This window comes from Macaca mulatta, chromosome 3, assembly GCF_049350105.2.
Source record: "Macaca mulatta isolate MMU2019108-1 chromosome 3, T2T-MMU8v2.0, whole genome shotgun sequence".
Taxonomy (NCBI): domain Eukaryota; kingdom Metazoa; phylum Chordata; class Mammalia; order Primates; family Cercopithecidae; genus Macaca; species Macaca mulatta.
In genome coordinates this window covers 188,166,611-188,192,689 of record NC_133408.1, presented here as the reverse complement: position 1 = coordinate 188,192,689, position 26,079 = coordinate 188,166,611, and the positions used below count along the sequence as shown (strand labels likewise).

General features: G+C 43.3%; 2 protein-coding genes and 1 non-coding gene across 11 annotated transcripts in view; 1 reads left to right on the top strand and 2 right to left on the bottom strand.

Moving 5' to 3' along the window:
• LOC144340010 (uncharacterized) overlaps positions 1-7,388 on the top strand; it is a 59,297-nt gene extending 51,909 nt beyond the window's left edge. For 3 of the 9 annotated variants that reach the window (XM_077997630.1, XM_077997635.1, XM_077997634.1), the window contains 5 exons: positions 5,083-5,219; positions 6,340-6,384; positions 6,480-6,505; positions 6,831-6,931; positions 7,152-7,388. In XM_077997630.1, coding sequence (XP_077853756.1) covers positions 5,083-5,219; positions 6,340-6,384; positions 6,480-6,505; positions 6,831-6,931; positions 7,152-7,178 — 336 coding nt within the window. In that variant the 3' untranslated portion in view covers positions 7,179-7,388. The remainder of the gene's footprint in view (positions 1-5,082; positions 5,220-6,339; positions 6,385-6,479; positions 6,506-6,830; positions 6,932-7,151) is intronic. The other 6 variants (XR_013415687.1, XM_077997631.1, XM_077997633.1 and 3 more) reach the window with 6 other exon arrangements.
• Positions 1-26,079, bottom strand: part of CNTNAP2 (contactin associated protein 2) — a 2,249,322-nt gene that overhangs the window by 29,894 nt on the left and 2,193,349 nt on the right. The window contains exon 22 of the mRNA XM_001094652.5: positions 10,053-10,292. Coding sequence (XP_001094652.1) covers positions 10,053-10,292 — 240 coding nt within the window. The remainder of the gene's footprint in view (positions 1-10,052; positions 10,293-26,079) is intronic.
• On the bottom strand, positions 5,043-5,257 carry LOC114677307 (small nucleolar RNA U3). The gene has a single exon (XR_003728577.1). It is a non-coding gene; the product is annotated as a small nucleolar RNA U3 (small nucleolar RNA).

Here is a 26,079-nt window from a genome sequence, read left to right as displayed (position 1 = left end):
TACTTGTGATTTTTGCATATTGATTTTGTATCCTGAGACTGCTGAAGTTCCTTATCAGCTTAAGGAGATTTTGGGCTGAGACAGTGGGGTTTTCTAAATATACAATCATGTCATCTGCAAACAGGGACAATTGGACTTCTTTTCCTAACTGAATACCCTTTATTTCTTTCTCTTGCCTGATTGCCCTAGCCAGAACTTCCAACACTATGTTGAATAGGAGTGCTGAGAGAGGCCATCCCTGTCTTGTGCCAGTTTTCAAAGGGAATGCTTCCAGTTTTTGCCCATTCAGTATGATATTGGCTGTGGGTTTGTTGTAAATAGCTCTTATTATTTTGAGATATGTTCCATCAATACCGAATTTATTGAGAGTTTTTAGCATGAAGGGCTGTTGAATTTTGTCAAAGGCCTTTTGCAGAAAAGGCCTTGAGATAATTTATTGAGATAATCATGTGGTTTTTGTCTTTGGTTCTGTTTATATGCTGGATTACATTTATTGATTTGTGTATGTTGAACCAGCCTTGCATCCCAGGGATGAAGCCCACTTATTATGGTGGATAAGCTTTTTGATGTGCTGCTGGATTTGGTTTGCCAGTATTTTATTGAGGATTTTTGCATTGATGTTCATCAGGGATATTGGTCTAAAATTCTTTTTTTGGTGTATCTCTGTCAGGCTTTGGTATCAGGATGATGTTGGCCTCGTAAAATGAGTTAGGGAGGATTCCCTCTTTTTCTATTGATTGGAATAGTTTCAGAAGGAATGGTATCAACTCCTCCTTGTACCTCTGGTAGAATTCGGCTGTGAATCCATCTGGTCCTGAACTTTCTTTGGTTGGTACGCTATTAATTATTGCCTCAATTTCAGAGCCTGCTATTGGTCTATTCAGAGATTCAACTTCTTCCTGGTTTAGTCTTGGGAGAGTGTAAGTGTCCAGGAAATCATCCATTTCTTCTAGGTTTTCTAGTTTATTTGTGTAGAGGTGTTTATAGTATTCTGATGGTAGTTTGTATTTCTGTGGGGTCAGTGGTGATATCCCCTTTATCATTTTTTATTGCATCTATTTGATTCTTCTCTCTTTTATTTTTTATTAGTCTTGCTAGCAGTCTATCAATTTTGTTGATCTTTTCAAAAAACCAGCTCCTGGATGCACTGATTTTTTGGAGGGTTTATTGTGTCTCTATCTCCTTCAGTTCTGCTCTGATCTTAGTTATTTCTTGCCTTCTGCTAGGTTTTGAATGTGTTTGCTCTTGCTTCTCTAGTTCTTTTAATTGTGATGCTAGGGTGTCAATTTTAGATCTTCCTGCTTTCTCTTGTGGGCATTTAGTGCTATAAATTTCCCTCTACACACTGCTTTAAATGTGTCCCAGAGATTCTGGTATGTTGTATCTTTGTTCTCATTGGTTTCAAAGAACATCTTTATTTCTGCCTTCATTTTGTTTTGTACCCAGTAGTTGTTCAGGAGCAGGTTGTTCAGTTTCCATGTAGTTGAGTGGTTTTGATTGAGTTTCTTAGTCCTGAATTCTAGTTTGATTGCACTGTGGTCTGAGAGACAGTTTGTTATAATTTCTGTTCTTTTACATTTGCTGAGGAGTGCTTTACTTTCAACTATGTGGTCAATTTTGGAATAAGTGTGATGTGGTGCTGAGAAGAATGTATATTCTGTTGATTTAGGGTGGAGAGTTCTGTAGATGTCTATTAGGTCCGCTTGGTACAGAGCTGAGTTCAATTCCTGGATATCCTTGTTAACTTCCAGTCTTGTTGATCTATCTAATGTTGACAGTGGGGTGTTAAAGTCTCCCATTATTATTGTATGGGAGTCTAAGTCTCTAAGGACTTGCTTTATGAATCTGGGTGCTCCTATGTTGGGTGCATATATATTTAGGATAGTTAGCTCTTCCTGATGAATTGATCCCTTTACCATTATGTAATGGCCTTCTTTGTCTCTTTTGATCTTTGATGGTTTAAAGTCTGTTTTATCAGAGACTTGGATTGCAACCCCTGCTTTTTTTTGGTTTTCCATTTGCTTGGTAGATCTTCTTCCATCCCTTTATTTTGAGCCTATGTGTGTGTCTGCATGTGAGATGGGTCTCCTGAATACAGCAAACTGATGGGTCTTGACTCTTTATCCAATTTGCCAGTCTGTGTCTTTTAATTGGACCATTTAGTCCATTTCCATTTAAGGTTAATATTGTTACGTGTGAACTTGATCCTGTCATTGTGATATTAGCTGGTTATTTTGCTCGCTAGTTGATGCAGTTTCTTCCTAGCATCAATGTACTTTACATTTTGACATGTTTTTGCAATGGCTGGTACCTGTTGTTCCTTTCCCTGTTTAGTGCTTCCTTCAGGATCTCTTGTAGGGCAGGCCTGGTGGTGACAAAATCTCTAAGCATTTGCTTGTCTGTAAAGGATTTTATTTCTCCTTCACTTATGAAACTTAGTTTGGCTGGATATGAAATTCTGGGTTGAAAATTCTTTTCTTTAAGAATGTTGAATATTGGCCCCCACTGTCTTCTGGCTTGTAGAGTTTCTGCTGTGAGATCTGCTGTTAGTCTGATGGGCTTCCCTTTGTGGGTAACCCGACCTTTCTCTCTGGCTGCCCTTAACATTTTTTTCCTTCATTTCAACTTTGGTGAATCTGACAATTATGTGTTATGGAGTTGCTCTTCTCGAGGAGTATCTTTGTGGCATTCTCTGTATTTCCTGAATTTGAATGTTGGCCTGCCTTACTAGGTTGGGGAAGTTGTCCTGGATGATATCCTGCAGAGTGTTTTTCAACTTGGTTCCATTTTCCCCATCACTTTCAGGCATACCAATCAGACATAGATTTGGTCTTTTCACATAATCCCATGTGGAGGCTTTGTTCATTTCTTTTTACTCTTTTTTCTCTGCACTTCTCTTCTCACTTCATTTCATTCATTTGATCTTCAATCGCTGATACTCTTTCTTCCAGATGATCGAGTTGGTTACTTAAGCTTGTGCATTTGTCACGTAGTTCTTGTGTTATGGTTTTCATCTCTATCAGTTCTTTTAAGGACTTCTCTACACTGGCTATTCTAGTTAGCCATTCATCAAATCTTTTTTCAAAAGTTTCTTTGTGCTGGTTACGTAGTTCCTCCTTTAGCTCTGAGAATTTTGATCAACTGAAGCCGCCTTCTCTCGACTCGTCGAAGTCATTCTCCGTCCATCTTTGTTCTGTTGCTGGCGATGAGCTGTGTTCCTTTGGAGGGGGAGATGCGCTCTGATTTTTTGAATTTCCAGCTTTTCTGCACTGCTTTTTCCCCATCTTTGTGGTTTTATCTGCCTTTGGTCTTTGATGATGCTGACGTACTGATGGGGTTTTGGTATGGGTGTCCTTTCTCTTTGTTAGTTTTCCTTCTAACAATCAGGACCCTCAGCTGTAGGTCTGTTGGAGTTTGCTTGAGGCCCACTCCAGACTGTTTGCCTGGGTATCAGCAGCACAGGCTGCAGAAGATAAAATATTGCTGAACAGCGAGTGTTGCTGTCTGATTCTTGCTCTGGAAGCTTCGTCTCAGGGGTGTACCCTGCCGTGTGAGGTGTGAGGTGTCGGTCTGCACCTAGTAGGGGATGTCTCCCAGTTGGGCTACTCAGGTGTCAGGGACCCACTTGAGCAGGCAGTCTGTCCATTCTCAGATCTCAACCTCCGTGTTGGGAGATCCACTGCTCTCTTCAAAGCTGTCAGACAGGGGCATTTACCTCTGCCGAGGTTTCTGCTGCTTTTTGCCTACTGAGTAATTCTATTGCCTGTCAAGGCACTAACCAGAAGCCTGTTCTCTCTTTATTATAAGGTGAAATACAGTCATGGGAGAGGTGTTAAAGGCATGCGAGAACCAAATAGAGACTTTCTCTTTTACAAAATCATAAGGGTTGAAAGACAAATGAACAGGAAATGACTTGCTTTGTATGTTACATGAGGCCATGTCTCTTTGCTCCCATAATCATGACCCCCTAGCTACATGTTGCACTGCTCCAGAAGCCAGAGACTGCACTACAAATGACAGCTGTTGTAGTTGTACAGTGTACAACCTGACCAACCATAAATGTCCCTCATTTTAGAAAACACTGATTGATAGAGCCCAAAAGGCATTGGAGAGGTAACAAATAGCTCAGTCAGTGTTACAGAAGAGAAAAAGAATCTTATTACATGGAGACAGCATACCTTAGGACCTGTTTTCTCTTTTCATCATTTAATATGATTTCAGACAGTAGAAAGACACATACGGGAGCAGAAAGATCACAAGACCTATGGGTAGATGTCTTCAATTCTAATTTCCATTCTAACACCAAGTTCCTACAAATATCCTGGTATAGGTATGAATTGACTAGCCCTGGTTGATCACCAAGATCCCTTTAAGGCCATATGATTCCTTACTCTTCACAGCAAGGCACCTGCTATATTTTCAGAAAAGCACAGCCCTCATTTTAAAGCAGCATCTTTTTCTATCTTTCAAAGTAGGTTAGCAGCCAATTCAAAACACTGAGCAATAATTTGACATCTTCCTCAAACTGAGGTTCCTTCCTGGCATGCAGCCCCTTCCATAAGGAGGTGCTTTCACTGGAGCCACCAAGTCCTGCCTCACACCACAAATGTATTGTTCATTTGTTTGTTTCAAGTCTGCTTTTCCAGTTGCAAATAGGCAGATCAGTTCTCCTGAGATTTAGGTAAAAACGACTCCTCTATCTGGGTGAGGTTCCTTATAAAATGGCCAGAGAGCCCTGTCTCTTTGTAAGCTTGATGGTACAGCCTTTCTATTTCTGATTTCACCACCTAAAGGCTTCACTGTTTCTCATAAACCATGTTTTGGGCAGTATTTGGGTATTCAGTTTTTTCTTTTGGTAACCTTATTTACCAAAGGGACCCTTTTATTTGGTGAGTGATTCTCGACCTTGGTCACATACTGGACACTCCTGGGGAGGGGGGTTTACATCACACACACCCATGTCCCCCGCATTCCCCCAAAGGTCTGATTTGGTCTGTCTGGGGTTTAGGACTAGATATTGGGATTTTTCTTTTTAAAAAATAATCATTCAGATGGCATCCTTTCCCTTTCACTCTCCCAAAGGAAGAGAAGAGTGATCGTCAGTGGCAAAAGGCAACTGCCAAAAAGCACCACCAAGAGCCGGCTTCATGCTCAGGAGTGAATGCTGAGCCTCCTCCTCGTGGTTTCCGCTGCTCCACAAGTTCAGAGAAACCTCTCTGGTAAGAAACTGTAGAAGTGGTGCATGGAAGTGTTACCAGAAAGGGTTCCTGATCCAGAACCCCAGAGAGGGTTCTTGGATCTTACACAAGACCCAAGAATTTAGGGTGCATTTGTAAAGTGAAAGCAAGTTTATTAGTGTACTAGTCTGTTTTCACGCTGCTGATAAAGACATACCTGAGACTGGGTAATTTATACAGGAAAGAGGCTTAATGGACTCACAGTTCCACATGGCTGGGGGAGCCTCACAATCATGGCAGAAGGTAAGGAGGAGCAAGTCACATCTTACGTGGATGGTGGCAGGCAAAGAGAGAGCTTGTGCAGGGAAACTCCCCTTTATAAAACCATCAGATCTTGTGAGACTTATTCACCATCACAATAGCATGGAAAGACCTGCCCCCATGATTCAATCACCTCCCACCAGGTCCCTCCCAAAACACGTGGGAATTCAAGATGAGATTGGGGTGGAGACACAGTCAAATTGTATCAATTAGGAAAGTAAAGGAATAAAAGAATAGCTGCTTCATAGAGCAGCCCCAAGGGCTGCTGGTTGCCCATTTTTATGGTTATTTCTTGATTATATGCTAAACAAGGGGTGGATTATTCATGCCTCCCCTTTTTAGGCCCTATAGAGTAACTTCCTGACATTGCTGTGGCATTTATAAACAGTCATGGTGCTGGCAGGAGTGTAGCAGTGAGGCTGACCAGAAGTCAATCTCATTGCCATCTTGGTTTTGATGGTTTTAGCTGGCTTCTTTACTGCAACCAGTTTTATCAGCAAAGTCTGTGAGCTGTATCTTGTGCCAATGGCCTATTTCATCCTGTGACCAAATGCCCTAACCTCCTGGGGATGCAGCCCAGTAGGTCTCAGCTTTATTTTACCCAGCCCCTATTAGAGATGGAGTTGCTCTGGTTCAGACACCTCTGACAGAAGTATAGTCTTAATCAGGATTTTAAAAAGCTCCCCAGGTAGTTCTAAAGTGCTTCCAAGATTGAGATGCACTACACATGATTAGAGCTTTTAAATTGCAGTGGTAAGTTACCCGGGAACCATGCTAAAAAACACAAATGCTGATTCAGTCAGTATGGGGTGGGGGCCTGAGAGTCTGCATTTCTAAAAAGCTTTCAGGAGACCCAATGCTGCTTGTCAAGGACCAAACTTCCAAGGTACCGGATGAGATAATCTACTTCCAAATGTCCTCTAGTCAAGCCACGCCTCACGAGCTCTCACGTTATTTTCTTCCTGTCCTAACCCTACACAGACTGAAGTACCTCATGCTATTTACAGGTAGGAAGGCATTTTTGTGTATACACTGTTCTGTTTTTAAATATCTGATAGCAACAAATCTTATTCTAGTCAAACATGAAATATTACCGGAAAAGTACAAAACCCTAAAGTCCAAATTTGGAGTGATGACCTTAGGCTCACAAAACCAGAGTGCAGTTGCTGATGTGGGGGATGCACTTAGAACCTGAGTTGGTATGGAACTTATTTTAAACTGAAGCCACTGAGAATTCAATAGGTGCAGAAAGAAGCCTTCTTGGTGCTTCCTTTATCTGACAAAAAGCAGAGATTTCTGGAAAAATGAGGCTGCCGTACTTCCCTCTTACAGGTGGCTTTTACTCCCAGGGAGAAGATCAAGAAACCCACCGTAAGTCTTCTCTCCAGGGAAGTTTTATGGCCATGAATGCGATGCAGAGATCACTCAGGCCTGTATGAACAAGCACCATCCCAAACTCTTCATCTCTCATTTGTTCTTCTAGAAACCCGTGTATTCTTCCTATAGAGGCCTTTTCCCCCACCGCCTCTTTTCCCTACTAAGCTGGACATATAAGTTTCTAGCTTTAGCTACTTACTGAGTTTCTTCTTTTTGAAGCTCCTATATGCATATAAATAAGGTCCCCTGCCCACCTGTTAATCTGTCTTTTATCAGTTTGATTTGCAGGCCCCCAGGTACTGAACTGAACAGGACAGAGGAAAAGTATTTCCTCCCTGACACTGAGCAACTGGAGGCTGCTGTTAAGTAACCTTCCCTCATTTCTACATCTGTCCTCCATCCCGCCTTCTAGCCCCTCAACCCACATTGTGTCTCATGTTCCTATTCACCTAAAAGAAAAAAGGAAAATCAAATAATATTGTTTAAATAAACCTCTGCCTTATTGTTTGTAAACTGTTTTCTGTCTTTTTTTGTTTTGTTTTGTTTTGAGACAGAGTCTTGCTCTGTCACTCAGGCTGGAGTGCAGTGGCACCATCTCAGCTCAATGTAACCTCTGCCTCCCAGGTTCAAGCAATTATCCTGCCTCAGACTCCTGAGTAGCTGGGATTACAGGCATGTGCCACTATGCCCAGCTAATTTTTGTATTTTTAGTAGAGACAGGATTTCACCATGTTGGTCAGGCTGGTCTTGAACTCCTGACCTCGTGATCCACCTACCTCACTCAGCCTCCCAAAATGCTGGCATTACAGATGTGAGCCACTGAACCCGGTCAACTGTTTTCTGTCCTTGTAATTGGTGTAATGACAATTGGATTAATACTTCACCTGCTGGACACTGGGTAAGAACTCTCCAAGTATAAGTGGAAATTTTTCTGCAAATGGATCTCATGTTACATAGCACAGGCCTACTGTAATACCAGAGTTACAGAATTTGGACTTGAACATCAAATACTAACAGATATGTTCCCTGTATACATTTTCATAAATCAATCACAAGAATCCTGTAATCCCACCACTTTGGGAGGCCAAGGCAGGTGGATCACCTGAGGTTAGGAGTTCAAGACCAGTCTGTCCAACATGGTGAAATCCTGCCTCTACAAAAATTAACTGGGCATGATGGGGGGTGCCTGTAATCCCGGCTACTCAGAAGGCTGAGGCAGGAGAATTGCTTGAACCCGGGAGGAGGAGGTTGCAGTGAGCTGAGATGGTGCCATTGTACTCCACCCTGGGCAACTGGGCAAGACTTTCTAAACTATCACCCACAAAGCATGATTTTTTAAAAATAAAGGAACTAAAACTCTTAACAAAATAGATAAGATCTTATCTCACAGATCTTAACAAACAAGTTCCTAATTAAGTAATAATAGATAGGAACTCATATTGGCCCAAGGTAGGATCTAGAGGTTTTAGAAACTAGTCTCTTGGCCCTGACTTAGACCACAGGTGCTCACAGCCTCAGGTAGTAGGTCCCTTTGACAGCGGGAGGACTCCTGCATTGCAAAGATCATTCATGGTATTTGTCTACTTGGGCATTCAGAGGAATTTATCTGAGAGATCTCTGTTCCTCTGTGGCCCTGACGTGTCTTTTCTCCTCTTGTATTTTCACTCTTACTTTTCTTCTTTCAGCATTAGGAATGCTTTCCTTCGTTCAGGCCAGCCCATGAGGAAAAGCCAGCCTGCTGTGTCATCTTAACAACATTCATAAAAGGGAATTCTTCATATGTGCCCTTGGCACACAGCACCCCGCGTCAGTTCTAGGAATCCATGTGTGAGGAACAAAGAGGATTGTTTCGTCTATAAATGGGCTATTCTGACAACAGGGCAATTTTGGCTTCTCTCTAAGCTTCACAAAGCTTTGCAGCACAACCCTGGCAAGGAATCATGATGACAGTAGCTGATCTGAAGCCACACACACCATGTGCGGGGCCGGAACATGATTAAAGCAATCAAATGCACAAGGTTTAGAGAATGAACTGTTACAAGTTTGTAGGGGGAGAGGATTCCAAAGTCCTTACTCAAGGTTCAAGCATTATAGCAAAATGGATCTAATATAATAACAACCATAATTATTATTAATATTATTGTAGCTAAACTTTAACACTTGCTACATGCTGTGATTAAACACATCAGATTTAAACACATCACTTTAAATAGAATTCCATGAGTTAGGTCTTATCTCCATTTAGGAAATGGGGAAACTGAGGAATGAGGTTATGAAAACTGCCCAAGGTTAATCTGCTGGTGAGAGGCAGGGATGGTGCTGGAATCCAGGCCTCCTAGCCGTTGCTTCCTGCCTCATCTTCCTGTTTTTAGCATCAGCAACATCACATGTTGCCTGGAGACCCACTGAAAGCTGGATTTGGAGGTCACTTAGAGGTTACACTCCCCTCCCCTTCTTCACCTTATGGGTGAAAAAGCAGAGACCTGGACAGCTCACTTGAGTTGCCCAAGGCCAATGTAGGTGGAGCTAGGAGTATGACCTAAGTCTCCTGAGATACAGCTTGATAGGCTGTCTGCCACCCAGGGTTATGTGTATACTCTTTCATCCAATTAATTTTTCAGCCAACAGCTACATCCTTTCATTTGAGCCCTGTGCTTTCAAATTACATGTCTTACCACTCAAAGAAGTGGGACTAAATCCATAGAGTTTTGCAAGCTTAAAGGTACCTCTTAAAGTTCTGGAAGCCTACAGTATTATTCATGTCAATACAGAGCCAGGAGATGGATCTCTATATTGCTTTAGGTAAATCTCTTCTTAAATTAAAACACAGACTATGTTACAGCAAGTCATTGAGAGTCATAAGAGGCAAAAGTGAGAAAGTGAATTGATCAAATCACCCACAGTCATGGCGCAGACATCAGTTTAGGCAAGTCATCATTTAACCTAATTGAAGAGTTAATAGTTCCTACATTCTTTACCTTCACCTTATTTATTTCTGGCCCTGAGTACTTCAGATGTGCTGCCCTGAGAACTCCATACTCACAACATTCCTTTGACCTTTCTTAATCCTCCAGTGACATTACCAGTGAGGTTCTGTTATTAAATCCATTCCATAGTCCCAAGAGACCGAGGTTTAAAGAAATGAAGCAATGTGCCCGAGGTTGCTGGAGACTTTACCTGAATCCAAGTGATCCAGGTGCCAGGGGTCGGTGGCAGACGACATGGGGGAGAGGGTCAGCGGCGAGGCTCCGCAGTTGGACTCCACCAGCTCGCCCTGGATGTGGACGTGAGCCGAGGCGTTTGTCTGCCTCAAGGCAGCCTTGAGAGGGGCGATCTGGTTGAACTGGACTCTGGAGAGGCAACCAGTGAATCCTGGGGTATTGTATTTGTGAATCTCTTGGTCAATTTTCCCTGTTTCTAAAAGAAAAAAAGAAATGAAAATGTAATGCGACTGACCATAGTCTAGCTGTACAACACACCTGTCTTTGAATGCTTGTGTCCAAATCTTACATTTAGGTTTCAGTTTAAGATGTTACATTGTTTTAGGTGAAATATTAATGAGTCAATAAGATTTAGGGCTGCAGACTTGACTTTCAAGGAACCTTGTGTTAACAGAGAATATGGTAGGGTGGAAATAAGACTATATGCGATAAAATACATTTCTCAGTACCTTCCGGCTACTTCAGATGCTGCTGAAGCTCACCACAGTGACTTGGTCCTGATTGATTTTTCTCATCTTTTCTGATGCTTCCCTGACCCTCTTAACAAATTGAATGAAACAGCCCTGCTCTGCCCTCCTGGCAAACTATGGTTCTGTTTTATATCCCTTACTTATTTTCTTCTTCAGAAATCTTAAAACAAAACAAACAAAAATGAACAAGAATTCCAGCAGCCTGTACGTGAACATCTCCTTTCTTCAAAATCCAATCCCCTTGGAATTCTGAGATTTACGGAATCCCTGCTAGAGTCTGATGGAGGTTTTGGCAGTCAGGAAACTTTCCCAACCCAATCACAAACATACACATGCCTTGAAGAATCTCACCATCTCCCCGCCACCTGTAGGCTCAACATCTTCCCAAACTAACTCAGCTCAGAGGTGAGACTGAGTAGAGGCATTTCCAAGGTACCAAGGGCAATGTACCCACACATTGTTATACCAGTTGAATCAATGTCTTTTGGCCCTCTGTCCCAAGTTTCTAACAGAAACAAATGTTGAAAAGGTCCTTAAATGCTTAAGAGCCCTTAGCTAGTGGGCCAGGTGGACTGACCTCAGAGCCTTTTAACCACTACTGGGAACCGTGTGAAAAGGATAATTCCAGCGGCAGTGTCGCAATTGCTCTGAGCAAGTGCTGCGTTAACCCCTCATGTCCCTGCCGACTCCCTGGGCTCACAGGAAGATTCTTTTGCCCCAGGCCTGAGGCAGGGTGCTGTGGGGGACGTGGATAAGGCGCCTTGTTCTTCTCCAGCATCTTTGTTCGCTTGCTTGCCCTTTGCTGAAGCCGTTCTGTTATCTATCGTGAACCAGTGTTCGTTTTATCTCCTCTGTTAGAGATCTGGGTAGAAAACTTCTGACTCCGGCTCCATGTCATAGGGTCCCTGACAGTTTTCACAACTTTGAGGAGGGCAGGTTTCCCTATGGACACCACAGAAAATCAATCGTTTCAAAGCCGTATCTATCTGCGGGGTCCCAATTTAACATGGAGTCCACACTTCTTAAAGAGCTGTCTTCCCCTCGGTATCTCCTTCTGAGGTGGCCTCCAGGGAGGGAGCCTGCGGCGTGGGGTTCCGATGGTGGAGCAGGGAGAGATCATGGGTGGCAGCAGAGGCGTCCAGGCCCAGGCCTGTGGGGCTGCGAGCACTGGCAGAAGCGTCCACTGAGCAGCAGAAGCTGGGGCTGGATGGCAGGAATGAGCCCTGGCGAATGACCTGCTCTCACGTTTCCATTCTCTTTAGGGCTCTTTCACTCTCTTTAGCTTTTCTCCTTTCTGGGCCTTCTCCCTTTCGGGGAAAATTCCCAGTGTTTCAACTGTTGTTTCTTTCCTATGAGGCAGCAGGGTCACCAAAAGGAGGATTCTGATGCCCTGGAGGGCAGAACCAGTATTTCCCAAACTGGAGTGTGTTCCACATCTAGTTGATGTGCCCCTTTCCTAGAGACCCTTGGCTGGGACCAATTCCCCTGGGGGGCCAAAGTGCAGTAGATGCTCTGGAGTTTGCAGGACCTGATGGTTCCAACTCAGGGCTATGTGATAATAATATTGATACAACGGTAGAGAAAGGTGGCAGAGAAAATCTAGGCAGAAAGGGGCGAGTCCCTGTCAAACCCTCACCCTCAAGCCAGAAACTGCAGCCCAAAGTGAGAACTTATATCCCTGTTTTCTGGCTCAAATGTTGCCTTTTCCAAAACCACCCATGGCCCTGCCCCACTGAATCTTGTGCCTATAAAAACCCCATACTCAGCTGGCAGAGAGAAGAGAAGCAGCTGGACGTTGGCGACTACGGTTGGAAGTTGGAGAGAAGCAGCTTGACTTCAGAAGGACAACTTGACATGTAACATCAGAGAAGAATCTAGCCAGAGATGGCTGGATTTCAGGAGATTACCTTCTCTCTCCATCCCCTTTTCACCTTCCCTTCCTGCTGAGAGCCACTTTCATTGGCAATCAAATCCCCCACAATTATCATCCTTCAATTTGTTTGTGTGACGTCATTTCTCCTGGATGCAGGACAAGAGCTTGGGCGCTGCTAGTGTGGATACAAAAGGCTGTCACACTTGCTGTTTGTCCTCACTGGCAGAAGGCAGCTGCCTCACGTGAAAAGGCAGAGGGACCACTGACTTAGGCCGTCTGGGGACAGCAGAGCTAAAAGCACTGTAACATGCCCTCTGGGGCTTCAGGGGTTGCAGGCACCACCCCTAGATGTTGCCACGGAGCCTACGGAGTTCATTCCTGTTGACGCTCAAAAGCGTTCACCCTGGCTTCTGCACCCACTCACCCATGTGCTTCCCCCCACAAGGGGTGGAGCACAGTGGGGCCAAGTGAGTGGAGTTTGCTCCTGGCAGTGCCTAAGTGGCTGGCTGGTTCCAGCATTCGTGTACACCAATTCCTGCCTCATTCGCATGCATGCTTCCTCCCATGAGGGGTTGAAAGCTGTGGGCTGGGTAATTGAGGGCACCCCTGTTGCAAGTCCCGCAAATGGGTCAGGGAAATATCCTGCTTCAATATTAGAGCACAGACCAAGGGCAGTACATGTGGGGGGGGGGGGAACTGTGCTTAGTACTTATTATGCAGTATCCCATTAAGTCTCCTGGCACCCCTCTGAGCTAAATAGGATTGTCCCCCAAGTGACAGATGAGGAGACTGAGGCTTAGAGAAGTTAAGGCTTTGCCAATGAATAAACATTTATGTTTCATATAAAAAAGCAGAACTCAAATATTTTGCATTAGTCTCAATTTCTCTTTGAAAAATAGACTATATTATGTTTTATATTCATATAGACTTTTCATTAGTCAGGAACCCCATAGAAATGGTAGAGTGAGGGTTTTAGAAAAAAGGTAAATGGTTGTTAAAACTGCTTTGAGATCGTGTTTCATTAGAGGTTGAGCCAACAATTTGATTTTCAAAAATGTGGTGAACTGATGTCAAATCTTCATTAGCATCATTTAAAGCACCAGAAAGTTACAGAAATGCCTGTCTGGAATAAGATTCCATATTCCTTAAGAACATCTATAAATGATAGTATAGCCATCACTTTTGAATTTATTACAAGTAAATTATGTTACTCTATAATTGATTAGACTGGTCTCCACTGAAATCAAATATTAAAATATTTACTGTAAGAAACAATGTTCTGCCTGGAGGTATCTTGGGTAAGGTGTTATTTGTGGGGGAAACTTGCTTTAAAAATGCAAATTTTAGAAACGCAGTACAATCACTTTAAAATTAGATTCTCAAGTGGCAATCAGTACTTTAATGTCTTATATTCATAATGATATGGGTTATAGAAAATAGCCCACTTAAAACACTGACACAATTCCGGGTAACACGTTAAAATGAAATGCTCCTGACAGTCCTTTTAAGGAAATGCAGCACCTCCATTTGCGATGCATTAGCATGCTTTCCCGCTCCTTGTTCACTTACTGAATGCCAAGCGAGAGGCAGGAGGGTTGTGAGAGATGAAAGAGAAAAGGGCGCCTGAGCAGGAAACACAAGGAGGATAAAGCCAGTTCCACGGAGGGCAGAGCTGTGCTTGGGGCCTTGTGTACATGCTTGAGCTCCTTTTCAGCAATTGGACAAGCATTTATTTATTTGGACAGGGATTTATTTATTTATTATGAGACAGGTTCTTGGTCTGTCATCCAGGCTGCAGTGCAAGGCACAATCTCAGCTCACTGCAGCCTCGACCTCCTGGGCTCAAGTGATCCTTCCACCTCAAGCCTCTTATGTTGCTGGAACCATACTCGTGTGCTACCATGCTGGACTAATTGTTTTTAGTATTTTTTGTAGAGGCGGGGTTTTGTCATGTTACCCAAGTTGGTCCCAAACTCCTAGGCTCAAGCGATCCACCTACCTCGGCCTCCCACAGTGCTGGGATTACAGGCATGAGCCACTGTGCCCAGTCTGGATAAGCATTTAGATGTGACTTATCGAAGGAGATTTCTTATTTTCCTTTGAGATTATTCAAATACACCTATGTCGTCTTCTTGTGTATTCCATGGGATCTATTCACCAGATGATTTTTGTTAGGTTTTTATATCTTTTAGTTTTCTATCAATATTCCCTTTTGGGGAGGGGGATGTGATATTATGAGATACAAAGAATCACTGTCAAGTTCATTTTCTACTTTTTATGAAGCAGGCAAAATATTTTAGGGCATCAATGAGACTTAAAAATTTAAGACTCTTGATAACTATCTGCTGTGTGCTCCCCACTGTGCTAGGGATTGTGGAAGTCACCCCTTCATAGAATCTGCAGGGTCAACACAAATGGCCAAACCTGGTTCTAGCCCTAACACAGCACACGGTCGCTCTTCAGAGACCGTAGTACAGCTGGCCCCAAAGCACTGCCCACCGCTCTGCTCCTTCCTTCTGTTCTGGGGTGAAGTATGTTGACTGGTGGCACTGGGGGTCTTTAGGTAATTCACAGACTGGGAGCTAAATAACATCCAATCTTATTCCTTCCCCGATTCCCGTTCAATTCCTCAGAGTCTCAGGCTGGCGCAGTGTGGGGCTGGACTATCTTTATCATGGTGTCAACACTTCCTATTTTCCCTTTTTAACAAAGAGAGGTCAGACCTCAGACCTGGATGCTTCGGTGCGCAACAGTGCTGAATTTCATTATATTTTTATATTATGCATTTTTAACACCACCGTGTCATGAGAGCAAGCGATACTGGCATTTCATTTCATGGTAGTATTGCAAAATTTCTCTTTAACATAAACTTTTTAACATAAATTTATTTAAGTAAAAATGGTGAGTCTGTTTAAAGGACAATATTAAGTAAACAGTAAAGGAGGCCACTAGAAATGGTAAAAATGTCATCAGAAATGACAAAAAATCGTGACATTGGTCCTCAAATGACTCTTGTTTGGGGAACATTGTTGTGGATAGAGGACTTTGATGCCTCTCTAAGCCCCTGGATGTTCTCAGGTGTAATCCACCCTCTCCCCTCACACTCAGTATCAGTCACTATCCATCACTTTAGAACACCAGAGACCCCCGCTCAGTAGGGCTTCCTCCTGGATTCTGCTCCCGGCTCTACCTAACTGGACCAGGTGTGTTCCCACTCTCTTCGGATGGGCCAGAGGCCTGTTGTGCCTTTCCTAGAATTAAAGTTTTCTTGACAACTGGGACTAAATGTCACTTCTCTTTGCGTTCCTCAAAAATAATGCCTTGCACAAAGTAATCACCAGTGACTGTAGGAATGAATATACAGATGCTTTTCAACTTATAATGGGGTTACCTTCCCATATACCCATCGTAAGGTGGGAATATTGTACATAAAAAATGCATTAAATACACATAACCTACTGAACATCATAGCACAGCCCAGCCTACCTTAAACATACTCAGAACACTTATATTAGTCTACAGTTGAGTGAAGTCATCTAACACAACACCTATTTTATAATAAAATGTTGAAAGTAGAAAACAGAATGGTTGTAGGGGTATTCAAAGTATGGTTTCTACTGAATGCATATCACTTTTAAACCATGGTAAAGTTGAAAACTTGTAAGTGGAACCATAAGTCAGGGACTGTCTGTGACTGAAACCATCTATTCAACAGTCTGTCATTCGTAGTTTGGTTGTGTGGGATGGGACCAAGTACTATGGAAATTAGAACAATCATAGTTAGCTGTAGTCAAAGTTTGTTTTTCAGCTTCATAGGGTAAACAGGTGCAGCACGTAACCAGAAAAAAGGAGGGGAAGGTATTCAGCATATTCAGGAATTCAGCAGCGTATTCAGAACCACTAGATCATTATATGTTATTTCTAGCAGTACTATTACCTGAAAATCTGTCTCATTAAAAATGGACTTGTCTTTCAAAACACTGTGGTATTGCTCTAAAACTGACACCCAGAGGAACTGATCAATTTCTCTCCTATGAAGGAAGGCAGGACTTAATCCTGAACACCCATTGCTATATAAACCCTCCACAGGCCTGATGCATAGAACAGTGGTTCGATGGCACCTCGTGGAATAAGTAGAAAGTCGGTTTGAAATCACTGCCTGGGTGAAGTTTTAAATACTACTTGGAAGATCAGACTGAAGTACAATAGGTGAGTGGTCACCTGATGTACACTTGAAAACATGGCCAGGCGCTGCCGGGCCAGCACCTGAAGCTCCCAGTGGCTCCCAGGGTCAGGGCTGGGCATCTGGGCCTCTTGGAGAGAGAGTAGAATTGCATTGATCAGGTAGGATTCCGTTTTTCCATTCTAGTCCCATTTGGACAGAGTTGAATGAACGGGAGTCTAAATGGTTAGTGGAATAAATCAATGGGAAGTAACCATAACAACAACAGCAACAAAAAGCCAAGAGCATTCATCTAAAAAAAGCAACATAAAATCTGATAAGCCTCATTCCTCAGTTTGAACGCGATCAAATGGTAAACATCAGGCAGGGCATGGAAATGTTAGTATCTAGGTTCCCCGTCAGCTCCTGCTCTGACAGACTGCAGTTTTTGTTCACAGATGTCTTGCCAATCAGCTGCCTTTCCAAAGATGCACAGCCAGAATTAAATCTGTATCCATCATTGATGTATATGATTAGGTACTATGACATTTTATTCATCCCTTAAATAAAGACATGAATGAAATTCCATTGTATTTATTAGATGCTTTTCTCTCTTATGAAGAAATATACAGGACTAAAATATGCAGGTGTAATTGAAATACTTCTTGACCTATGAAACGCACTAACTCAATTATGCAGAGGCAGAATGCTGGGAGAAGCAGAATCATTTTTCCTTCTACTGTCTCTACCACATTTTGAATTTTAATTATTTTTAGAGACAGGGTCTCACTGTCAGCCAGGCAGGAGTGCAGTGGTGTGATCATAGGCCTCGCTGTACCCTTGAACCCCTGGGCTCCAGTGATCTTTTCACCTTAGCCTCCTAAGTACCTGGGACTATAGGTGCACACCACCATGCCTGGCTTATTTTTAAATTTTTTTTGTAGAGACAGGGTCTCATTATGTTGCCCTCCTGGCTTCAAGCAATCCTACCCCCTCAGCCTCCCAAAGTGCTGGGATTATAGGTGGGAGCCACTGCACCTGGCCTCTGCTGCATTTTAACTCATAAATCTTTGTATAAGGACTGATAAAACAAAACTGGATTTTTTCTTTCCAGAGTCAACAATAAAAAAGAAATGTCTTAATATAGCCCACTACACTTTTGCAAAAAGATGAAGTATTACATTTTTATTTATCAATTTATCACAGCTCCTGAGCTTTCGGGGATACTAAATAAGTTGAAATTGTCACTCACATTTCTTTTTTTTTTTTTTTTTTTGAGATGGAGTCTCGCTCTGTCACCCAGGCTGGAGTGCAGTGGCACAATCTTGGCTCACTGCAACTTCCGCCTCACAGGTTCAAGCAATTCTCTGCCTCAGCCTCCCAAATAGCTGAGATTACAGGTGTCCGCCACCATGCCTGGCTATTTTTTTTTTTAATATTTTTAGTAGAGAGTGGGTTTCACCATCTTGGCCAGGTTGGTCTTGAACTCCTGACTTCGTAATCCACCTGCCTTGGCCTCCCAAAGTGTTGAGATTATAGGCATGAGTCACCGGGCCTGGTGTCATTTGCATTTCTAAAATCTAGACTGAAAACAAAAAACTTATGATTGCTGGTTAATCTTAGAATATAGTTGTAATGACCGGGCATTGTGGCTCATGCCTGTAATCCCAGCACTTCGGGATGCTGAGGCAGGTGGATCATGAGGTCAGGAGTTTGAGGCTAGCCTGGCCAACATGGTGAAACCCCATCTCTACTAAAGATACAAAACATTAGCTGGGTGTGGTGGTAGATGCCTGTTATCCCAGCCACTCGGGAGGCTGAGGCAGGAGACTCACTTGAACCTGGGAGGCAGAGCTTGCAGTGAGCTGAGATTACACCATTGCACTCCAGCCTGGGCAACAGGGTGAGACTCTGTCTCAAAAAAAAACATATATATATACACACACACACACAGTTGTATATATACATATATAACTATATAGCTATGTATATATATTTACATATAGTTGTATATATGTATATAGTATATACATATATACATGTAACTATATATATAGTTGTAATTACACAGTATCAAAAACATTGATACAAAAGAGAATTTATGATCCCTTAAATGTTTCCCAAACACCAGACATTTGGAATGGGTCGGAGCACACATCTGATATGTGGATTTTCCACTTCTTTCCTGGATGTTTCAAGTTGTCAGATGTAAGATAGAAAGCCTGGAAGGTGCTGGTGCCCCATTCCTCAGCCTCAGGTGCCCTGTCACATGGCATGATTTTTTAGGGCTAAGAATAACAAGCTCTGCTGAAAGTAACAAGACCTTTCAGAATAATGGACGTACCTGTCACTCAAACCACACAGCGGGGTGCTGTGATTTACTTCATGGGAAATTAGGTCTGATTTGACTTCTTTGAATCCCAGTAAATTGAAGCTATATGTCCTGGCTATTTGCTGCTGGGAAACAGAGACTAACGTGCGTCCTGAGTTTCTCGTGAGCTGGGAATGAACAGACCTGCTTCTTACTCACTGGAATGTTTCCACTTTTGCATTTTAACTTGGTAGCAGCAGAAATAGAATCCTGTGGACGAAATTACCAACTGAAATGTAGTACAGAAAAATAATTTATCTCTGTGTGCGCTCCACTGCTGCTTAAATGTTTTTTTTGGCTTTGGAGAACGATGTTAAACTCTAGCCAACACCTTAAAAACAAAAAAAGAGCTTCAGTTTTCAAGCTTTTCCTTAATTCCTCTCCAAGTCACTGGTAGGTATGCCGGCCAAGACTAGCAGAGGGCCATTTGAAACGAACGCCAGGCAGCAGGAAAATTTGGGACAATGGGGAAAAAAGGGTAGAAAGGTGTTTACCTCATACATTTCACCAGCAGCATAACAAAGGGTAGGCTAGGAAAAGTGTGTTAGCAAATTTTTGTATTTCCAGATATGTCAAGTTGAAAGATTCAGTAAAATAGAAAGTAGTCACTTTTTATTTTTCTTCCTTTGTTCTCAGTTGTACTATAATTCCTATCCCAGAAGGCCTCTAAAGCTATCTTATCCAAAAGAAAAAAAAATCCTTTGAGGACTAAGACCTCATGAAAGCATAAACATCATGAAATGGACCAGAGGTAGGGGTTGAAAGCGACGGTTTCCCCAGGGCCATGAGCCAGTCAAGCACACGAAGAAACCGAGAGGGAGAACTGTTTCTGGAAAGCGTATTGGATGGTTCCCTTAATTGACACTCCATGACACATAATTAACACAAGAAAAAATTAGAATCTCGGGACCTTGCCATATAAAATGATGTTCAGAAAACAGAGCCTAATGCTTTGAGACTGAACTTGAGGCTCCGGTGGATCATCACAAAATTTAAACCGTATGATCGCAACCACCTTGGATGTCACCAAGGGTCACAGTCCAGAGACCCACTGGGAGGCCTTCGGATGCTTCTTCCCGTCAATACCTCTTCTCACTGCTGAACCTCTAAAGCCTCTAAATTTTCAGATTGGGGTAATAGCCTCCTCGGTGGGAGAACACTGAGAGAGGCCATCTAAATTTCAGCAAAGCATTTTAGTAAGTTTTTCATGACATTTTTGTGGTCAAGACAAATAGATATGGTCTCATTGTAATATGTTTGAGGAGTACAGTCAGGCACCACATAATGATGCTTTGGTCACAGATGGACCACATGTAGGAGGGTGGTCCCAGGAGATCATAATGGAGCTGAAATTTTTCTATTGCCTAGCATCTGTCATAATGTGCTTTTTATCATTTATCATTATTTTAGAGTATACTTTTTTGTTGTTGTTGTTGTTGTTTGAGACGGAGTCTCGCTCTGTCATCCAGGCTGGAGTGCAGTGGCACGACCTGAGCTACTACAACCTCCACCTACCGGGTTCAAGCGATTCTTTGTGCCTCAGTCTCCCAAGTAGCTGGGATTACAGGCACCCACCACCACCCCTGGCTAATTTTTGTATTTTTAGTAGAGACAGGGTTTCACCGTGTTGGCCAGGCTGGTCTTGAACTCCTGACCTCGTGATCTGCTTGCCTCAGCCTCCCAAAGTGCTGGGATTACAGGTGTGAGCCACTGTGCCCGGCCTTTTTTTTTTTTTTTTTTTTTTAAAAAAAGGTAACTGTGCAACAGCCTCAGGCAGGTCCTTCAGGAGCTATTCCAGAAGAAGGCATTGTCATCACAGGAGATGACAGCTCTATGTGTGTCACTGCCCCTGAAGACCTCCCAGTGGGACAAGGTGTGGAGGTGGAAGAGAGTGGTATTGATGATCCTCACCCCTGTGGAGGCCAAAGCAAATGTGTGTATTTGTGTCTTAATTTTTAATAAAAAAAACCTTAAAAGTTAAAAATGAATTCTTAAATGGCAAAATCTTATAGAATACGGATATAAAAAGAAATTTTTTTTACAGCTGTATAACGTGTTTGTGTTTTAATCTAAGTGTTATACAAAAACACAAAAAAGTCAAAAAGTCTGAAAACATTAAGAAGTGTATAAAGTTAGAAAAGGTACAGTATGCTAAGGTTAATTTATTTTATTTATTTACTTGTTTTGAGATGGAGTCTTGTTCTGTTGCCCAGGATGGAGTGTAGTTGCGCAATCTCTGCTCATAGTAACCTCTACCTCCTGGGTTCAAGTGATTCTCCTGCCTCAGCCTCCCGAGTAGCTGGGATTACAGGCATACGCCACCATACCAGGCTAATTTTTGTATTTTTAGTAGAGACAGGGTTTCACCGTGTTGGTCAGTCTGGTCTTGAACTCATGACCTCAAGTGGTCCACCCTCATCGGCCTCCCAAAGTGCTGGGATTACAAACATGAGCTACTGCACCCAGCTGGTTAATTTATTATTGAAGAAAGAAAATTTTAAAAAATTTAATGTGGTCAAAGTGTCCAGTGCTTATAAAATCTACAGTAGTATAATGTTCTAGGCCTTCATATTCACTTACCACCCACTCACTCACCCAGAGCAACTTCCAGTCTTGCCAAGCTTCATTCCTGTTAGGTGCCCTATATAAGGGTACCAATTTTTATCTTTTTTTTTTTTTTTTTTTTTTTGAGACAGAGTCTTGCTCTGTCCCCAGGCTGGAATGCAGTGGCGCGATGTTGGCTCACTGCAACCTCCGCCTCCCGGGTTCAAGCGATTCTCCTGCCTCAGCCTCCCGAGTAGCTGGGACTACAGGCACACACCACCATGCCCAGCTGATTTTTTTTTTTTGTATTTTTACTAGAGACAGGGTTTCACCATATTGGCCAAGCTGGTCTTGATCTCCTGACCTCGGGATCCGCCCGCCTCGGCCTCCCAAAGTGCTGGCATTACAGGCATGAGCCACCGCACCTGGCCAATTTTTATCTTTTATATCACATTTTTAGCATACTTTGTCTATGTTTAGTTAACAAATACCGTTGTGTTACAGTTGCCTACAGTATGAAGTGCAGTAAGCACAGGTCTGCAGCCTGGGAGCAATGGGTTGTAGCATACAGTCTGGGTGTGTAGAAGGCTGCACCATCTGGGTTTGTGGGAGTGCACTCTGGTATTCACATAATGATGAAATTGCTTAATGACACTTTTCTCAGAATGTATCCCTGTCGTTCAGTGATGTATTTTAAAGGTAGATTAATCATGAGATGAACAGTGGTGGAATTTGATAAATAGGTAGAAATTGGCTTCAAGGAGAATTTTAGTGGTGATTCCAAGCCTACATTTAATCATTTTATTAACTTGGATCAAGACATCACTGGCACATTGATGAATGTGCCATATGGCATTTAGTGAAAAGGGGTGACTCCACTCAAGAGCACAGTATCATGAGCCAAAGGGACTCTGAGAGGCTGAAATGATTTCCCTAGATAGAACTAAATACAGTTTAGCAGAAACGGATAGCCAATTTCTATAGTTGGAAATACCATCATGCCCCCCGCCAACTCCCCAATCACCTTCAACACCGAATTGTACAGGACACACCTGGTAACTGCATGTAGCCCCCTCTCCCCCTCCTTTGTTGGGACAATGGGGCTGATAGAACAAAACTGGATTTTTCCCCCCAGTTTTGTTTTCCAGCAACCCCTCAGGACTTTGGTATCTTTGTTAATTATACGGGATTTAGGAATTAAGAGTGAGACCTGGCTGAGTCATGAAAAGGATGGAGTCTATATTCCAATTTAGAAAGTGGTTTCTGAGACCGTCCTCTGGGGTGGTCAGAACACCCCAGAGAGGTGATCAGTTCAGGACAGAGCGTCTTGAGCAGGAGGCAATAATAAACCGGGGTGTGTTTTGAGGATGGCACCATGCTCGAGATGGTGTCATGTGAAGCAGGGTGGAAGGAACTGTGGATGCTGAACGTGGGCAGGGAACACTCCGGAAGCACACCGTCACTGCCTTCAGGTGTTGGAAAGGCCGGCACCGGGGAGAAAGCTGAGACTTGTTCTGCAGGGCATTAATGGAAGGACGTTCAACCGGATCTTATACAGAAAGCAAATATGAGATCAAGTCTGCCAGGGTAGGTGTGGAGAAAGTGGCCCTGGAAGCCAAGGGGCCATTGAGTTCAATCCTGGATGTCATTCCAACTGGTGGGGTGCGGTGGAAACACCAGGAAAGGGTGGGGTGGGGGGCGGGGACCAGCCGTGCAGGAGAGAAGGCAAGTCCTCAGACCCCCGTTCTGTGTGGCACTGTGCAGAAGAGGGGAAGGCGTCCTCACTTCACCCTGTGTGCCAGTCCTTCATCTAACTAAATCTCCACAGAAAACCCACAAGATGGGATTGAATGACCTTTTGTTATCCAGAAAAGAAACTGAGCCTGAGGAGTAAAGTCACCTGACTGAGGTCACTCTGCTAGAAGATGGGGCAGGCATTCAAGCCCCTAGTGCTGTCCCTGAGTCCCTCTGTGTGGAGGGATTCAGGCTCAGGCTCCAGGAACCAGACACCAGAGCTCCCCATCTGGGACCCAGCCACTGAGACGTCAGGTCACAAAGACGGATAGAACCAGAGGCACTGGGGAGCCGGAGAGCTTTGGAAATGGGTGTCTTTATGCCCTTTTGCCTCAGTCTAGAGCTGAGATTTCTGAGAGGGCCAAATCGGGGGTAGGAAGAGGGTGCAGTGTGTCCTCCGAGGTGGGAGGAGGATAGGCCATTTGACCACATCTTTCTCTTCAGAGTTCACCGTTCCCACAGACACATTATATGTCATCCATTTTTATATAAATGGTGAGTTCCCAAATGGAATTTAAAGACAGCCTAGCAAATCTTTACGTCTCTTGGAACTTAAAGTTTTTCCTTCACAGAATTCTAATCTCTCTTAAATAAGAGCCTATGAAACTGAGGGACATTATAATAACCTTCATTTAAAATTAGATTCTGGATGTTCTGGTGACTTAGCTGAAAACAGCTCAAATCAGCAAAAACCTTTACAAGGACTTTTCAAAAGCTGGAAGACATATCTGTACACACAGGGCGCAGAGCTGGACTTGGCCAGTGTGTGCCCTCCGCTTCCTCCTGGCAATGCTCACCCTTATTACTGTTATTTCTGAGATGTGAATGTTTTCTCATAGTGAATGTAGCAGTAATAGTAATAATAATAATAATAATAATAATAATAATGATAAAGAACAGCAACATTTCTCACAAACCCACTTCCTGAGTATTAGTGGATTTGCTCCTGGACTTTGGTTCCCCTTAGATCTTGGCTTAAATGAATGCTTAATAATGATAACAGAGGCGAGTGCCATGGCTTACGTCAGTAATCCCAGCACTTCAGATCACTTGAGGCCAGGAGTTCGAGACAAGCCTGGCCAACATGGCGAAACACTGTCTCTACTAAAAATGCAAAAATTAGCTGGGTGTTGTGGCACTCCCCTGTAATTCCAGCTACTTGGGAGGCTGGGGCATGAGAATGGCTTGAACCTGGGAGGTGGAGGTTGCAGTGAGCCAGGATCACAGCACTGCGCTCCAGCCTGGGCAAATAGAGGGACTCTGCCACAAAACACACACAAAAAAAACAAAAACAGAAACAAAAAGATTCAATTTTAATTAAAAAAATATAATGGTAACAGCTAAAGATTCTTGGAGTTCTTACCACATATTAGATGTACCCTTAGCATTTGAAACACAGCATCTTCTTAATGTTTGTGAGAGAAGATTGTTTTATTTGTTCTATACTGATTGTTTTATATTGTTCTATACTCAGAAAAGGAAAGAGACACGAAACTAAAGGCAGGTAGCCCAGCACCTAGGAACCAGACCCAAAGCCAAGGAACCAGACCCAAAACCAGGCCTGGGCCTGCCTGACCTAAGCCTGGTAGTTAAAATTCGACCCCTGACCTAGCAACTGATGTTATCTATAGATTCCAGACATTGTATAGAAAGACATTGTGAAACTTCCCGATCTGTTCTGTTTCACTCTGACCACTGGTGCATGCGGCCCCTGCCACACACCCCCTGCTTGCTCAATGGATCACGACCCGCTCACGCAGACTCCCTTAGAGTTGTGAGCCTTTAAAAGGGACAGGAATTGCTCACTCGGGGAGCTTGGCTTTTGAGACAGGAGTCTTGCCAATGCTCCTGGCCGAATAAACCTCTTCCTTCTTTAACTTGGTGTCTGAGGAGTTTTGTCTGAGGCGAATGTAGCATCTGAGGTGCTACATTTGCAGCACCTTGCTATGGCTGGTAGAATTTTGGACCCATTCTGACTTTTGCTCACTGTAGTGAAGTAACTTGCCCAGAATCACATGAGCTAGGAAGTGCCAGTGCATAAAACTAGGAAATTTGCCTCCAAAACTCATGCTCTTAACCATCACTCTACCAGTTAAGACATTATCCAGATGCCTGGAGACCAGGGGAGGCCTCAGTTGGGCGTTACCTCTAGAAAGTTAAGAACTGCCTGGGGCTGTGCAGAACCCTGCCTGCATTTGCAGATTATACTCAATACCTAACTCAGTTACAGCCGCGGGAAACCCCCACCCCTCAACTTGCAGATAATCCACTTTAACTGAAGATGTATCCCCCTGTGAATTGGTAATTACTCCTTGTGGCACTGTCAGAGCTATTCAAAGGATAAGAGACAAGGAAGAACAAAGCTAATCTGAGCCAGGCACTGAAGCTGCAGCCGTCTCTTAGTCACCTAAATGGAGTGACTTCCAAGGCTCAGGTGGGGGTGTAGAGGGCTGCTGATTTTCATTTTACTTTTAACAAAAGATGAGGGGCTCTATCTGAAATGTTTGCCTTGGGGGACCTTCATTTTCAGCTCTGACGATGCTCGCTGTGTGCTTATTTTCCCAGCTGGGCACATTCTCTAGTCCTGTCATTACCTTGACTTTTTTAAGTGTCTGTACATGTTGAGGGGACTTCCATCTCCACTTCAGGAGGTGCAAATTACAGTGGCTGTGGCACCTCGAAGAAAATACATTTTCTCGGTATGAGCAGTCATTTTCTCTTGGTGACACGTTGTGTACTTTGTTTCAGAACAGACGAGAGCTTAAAATA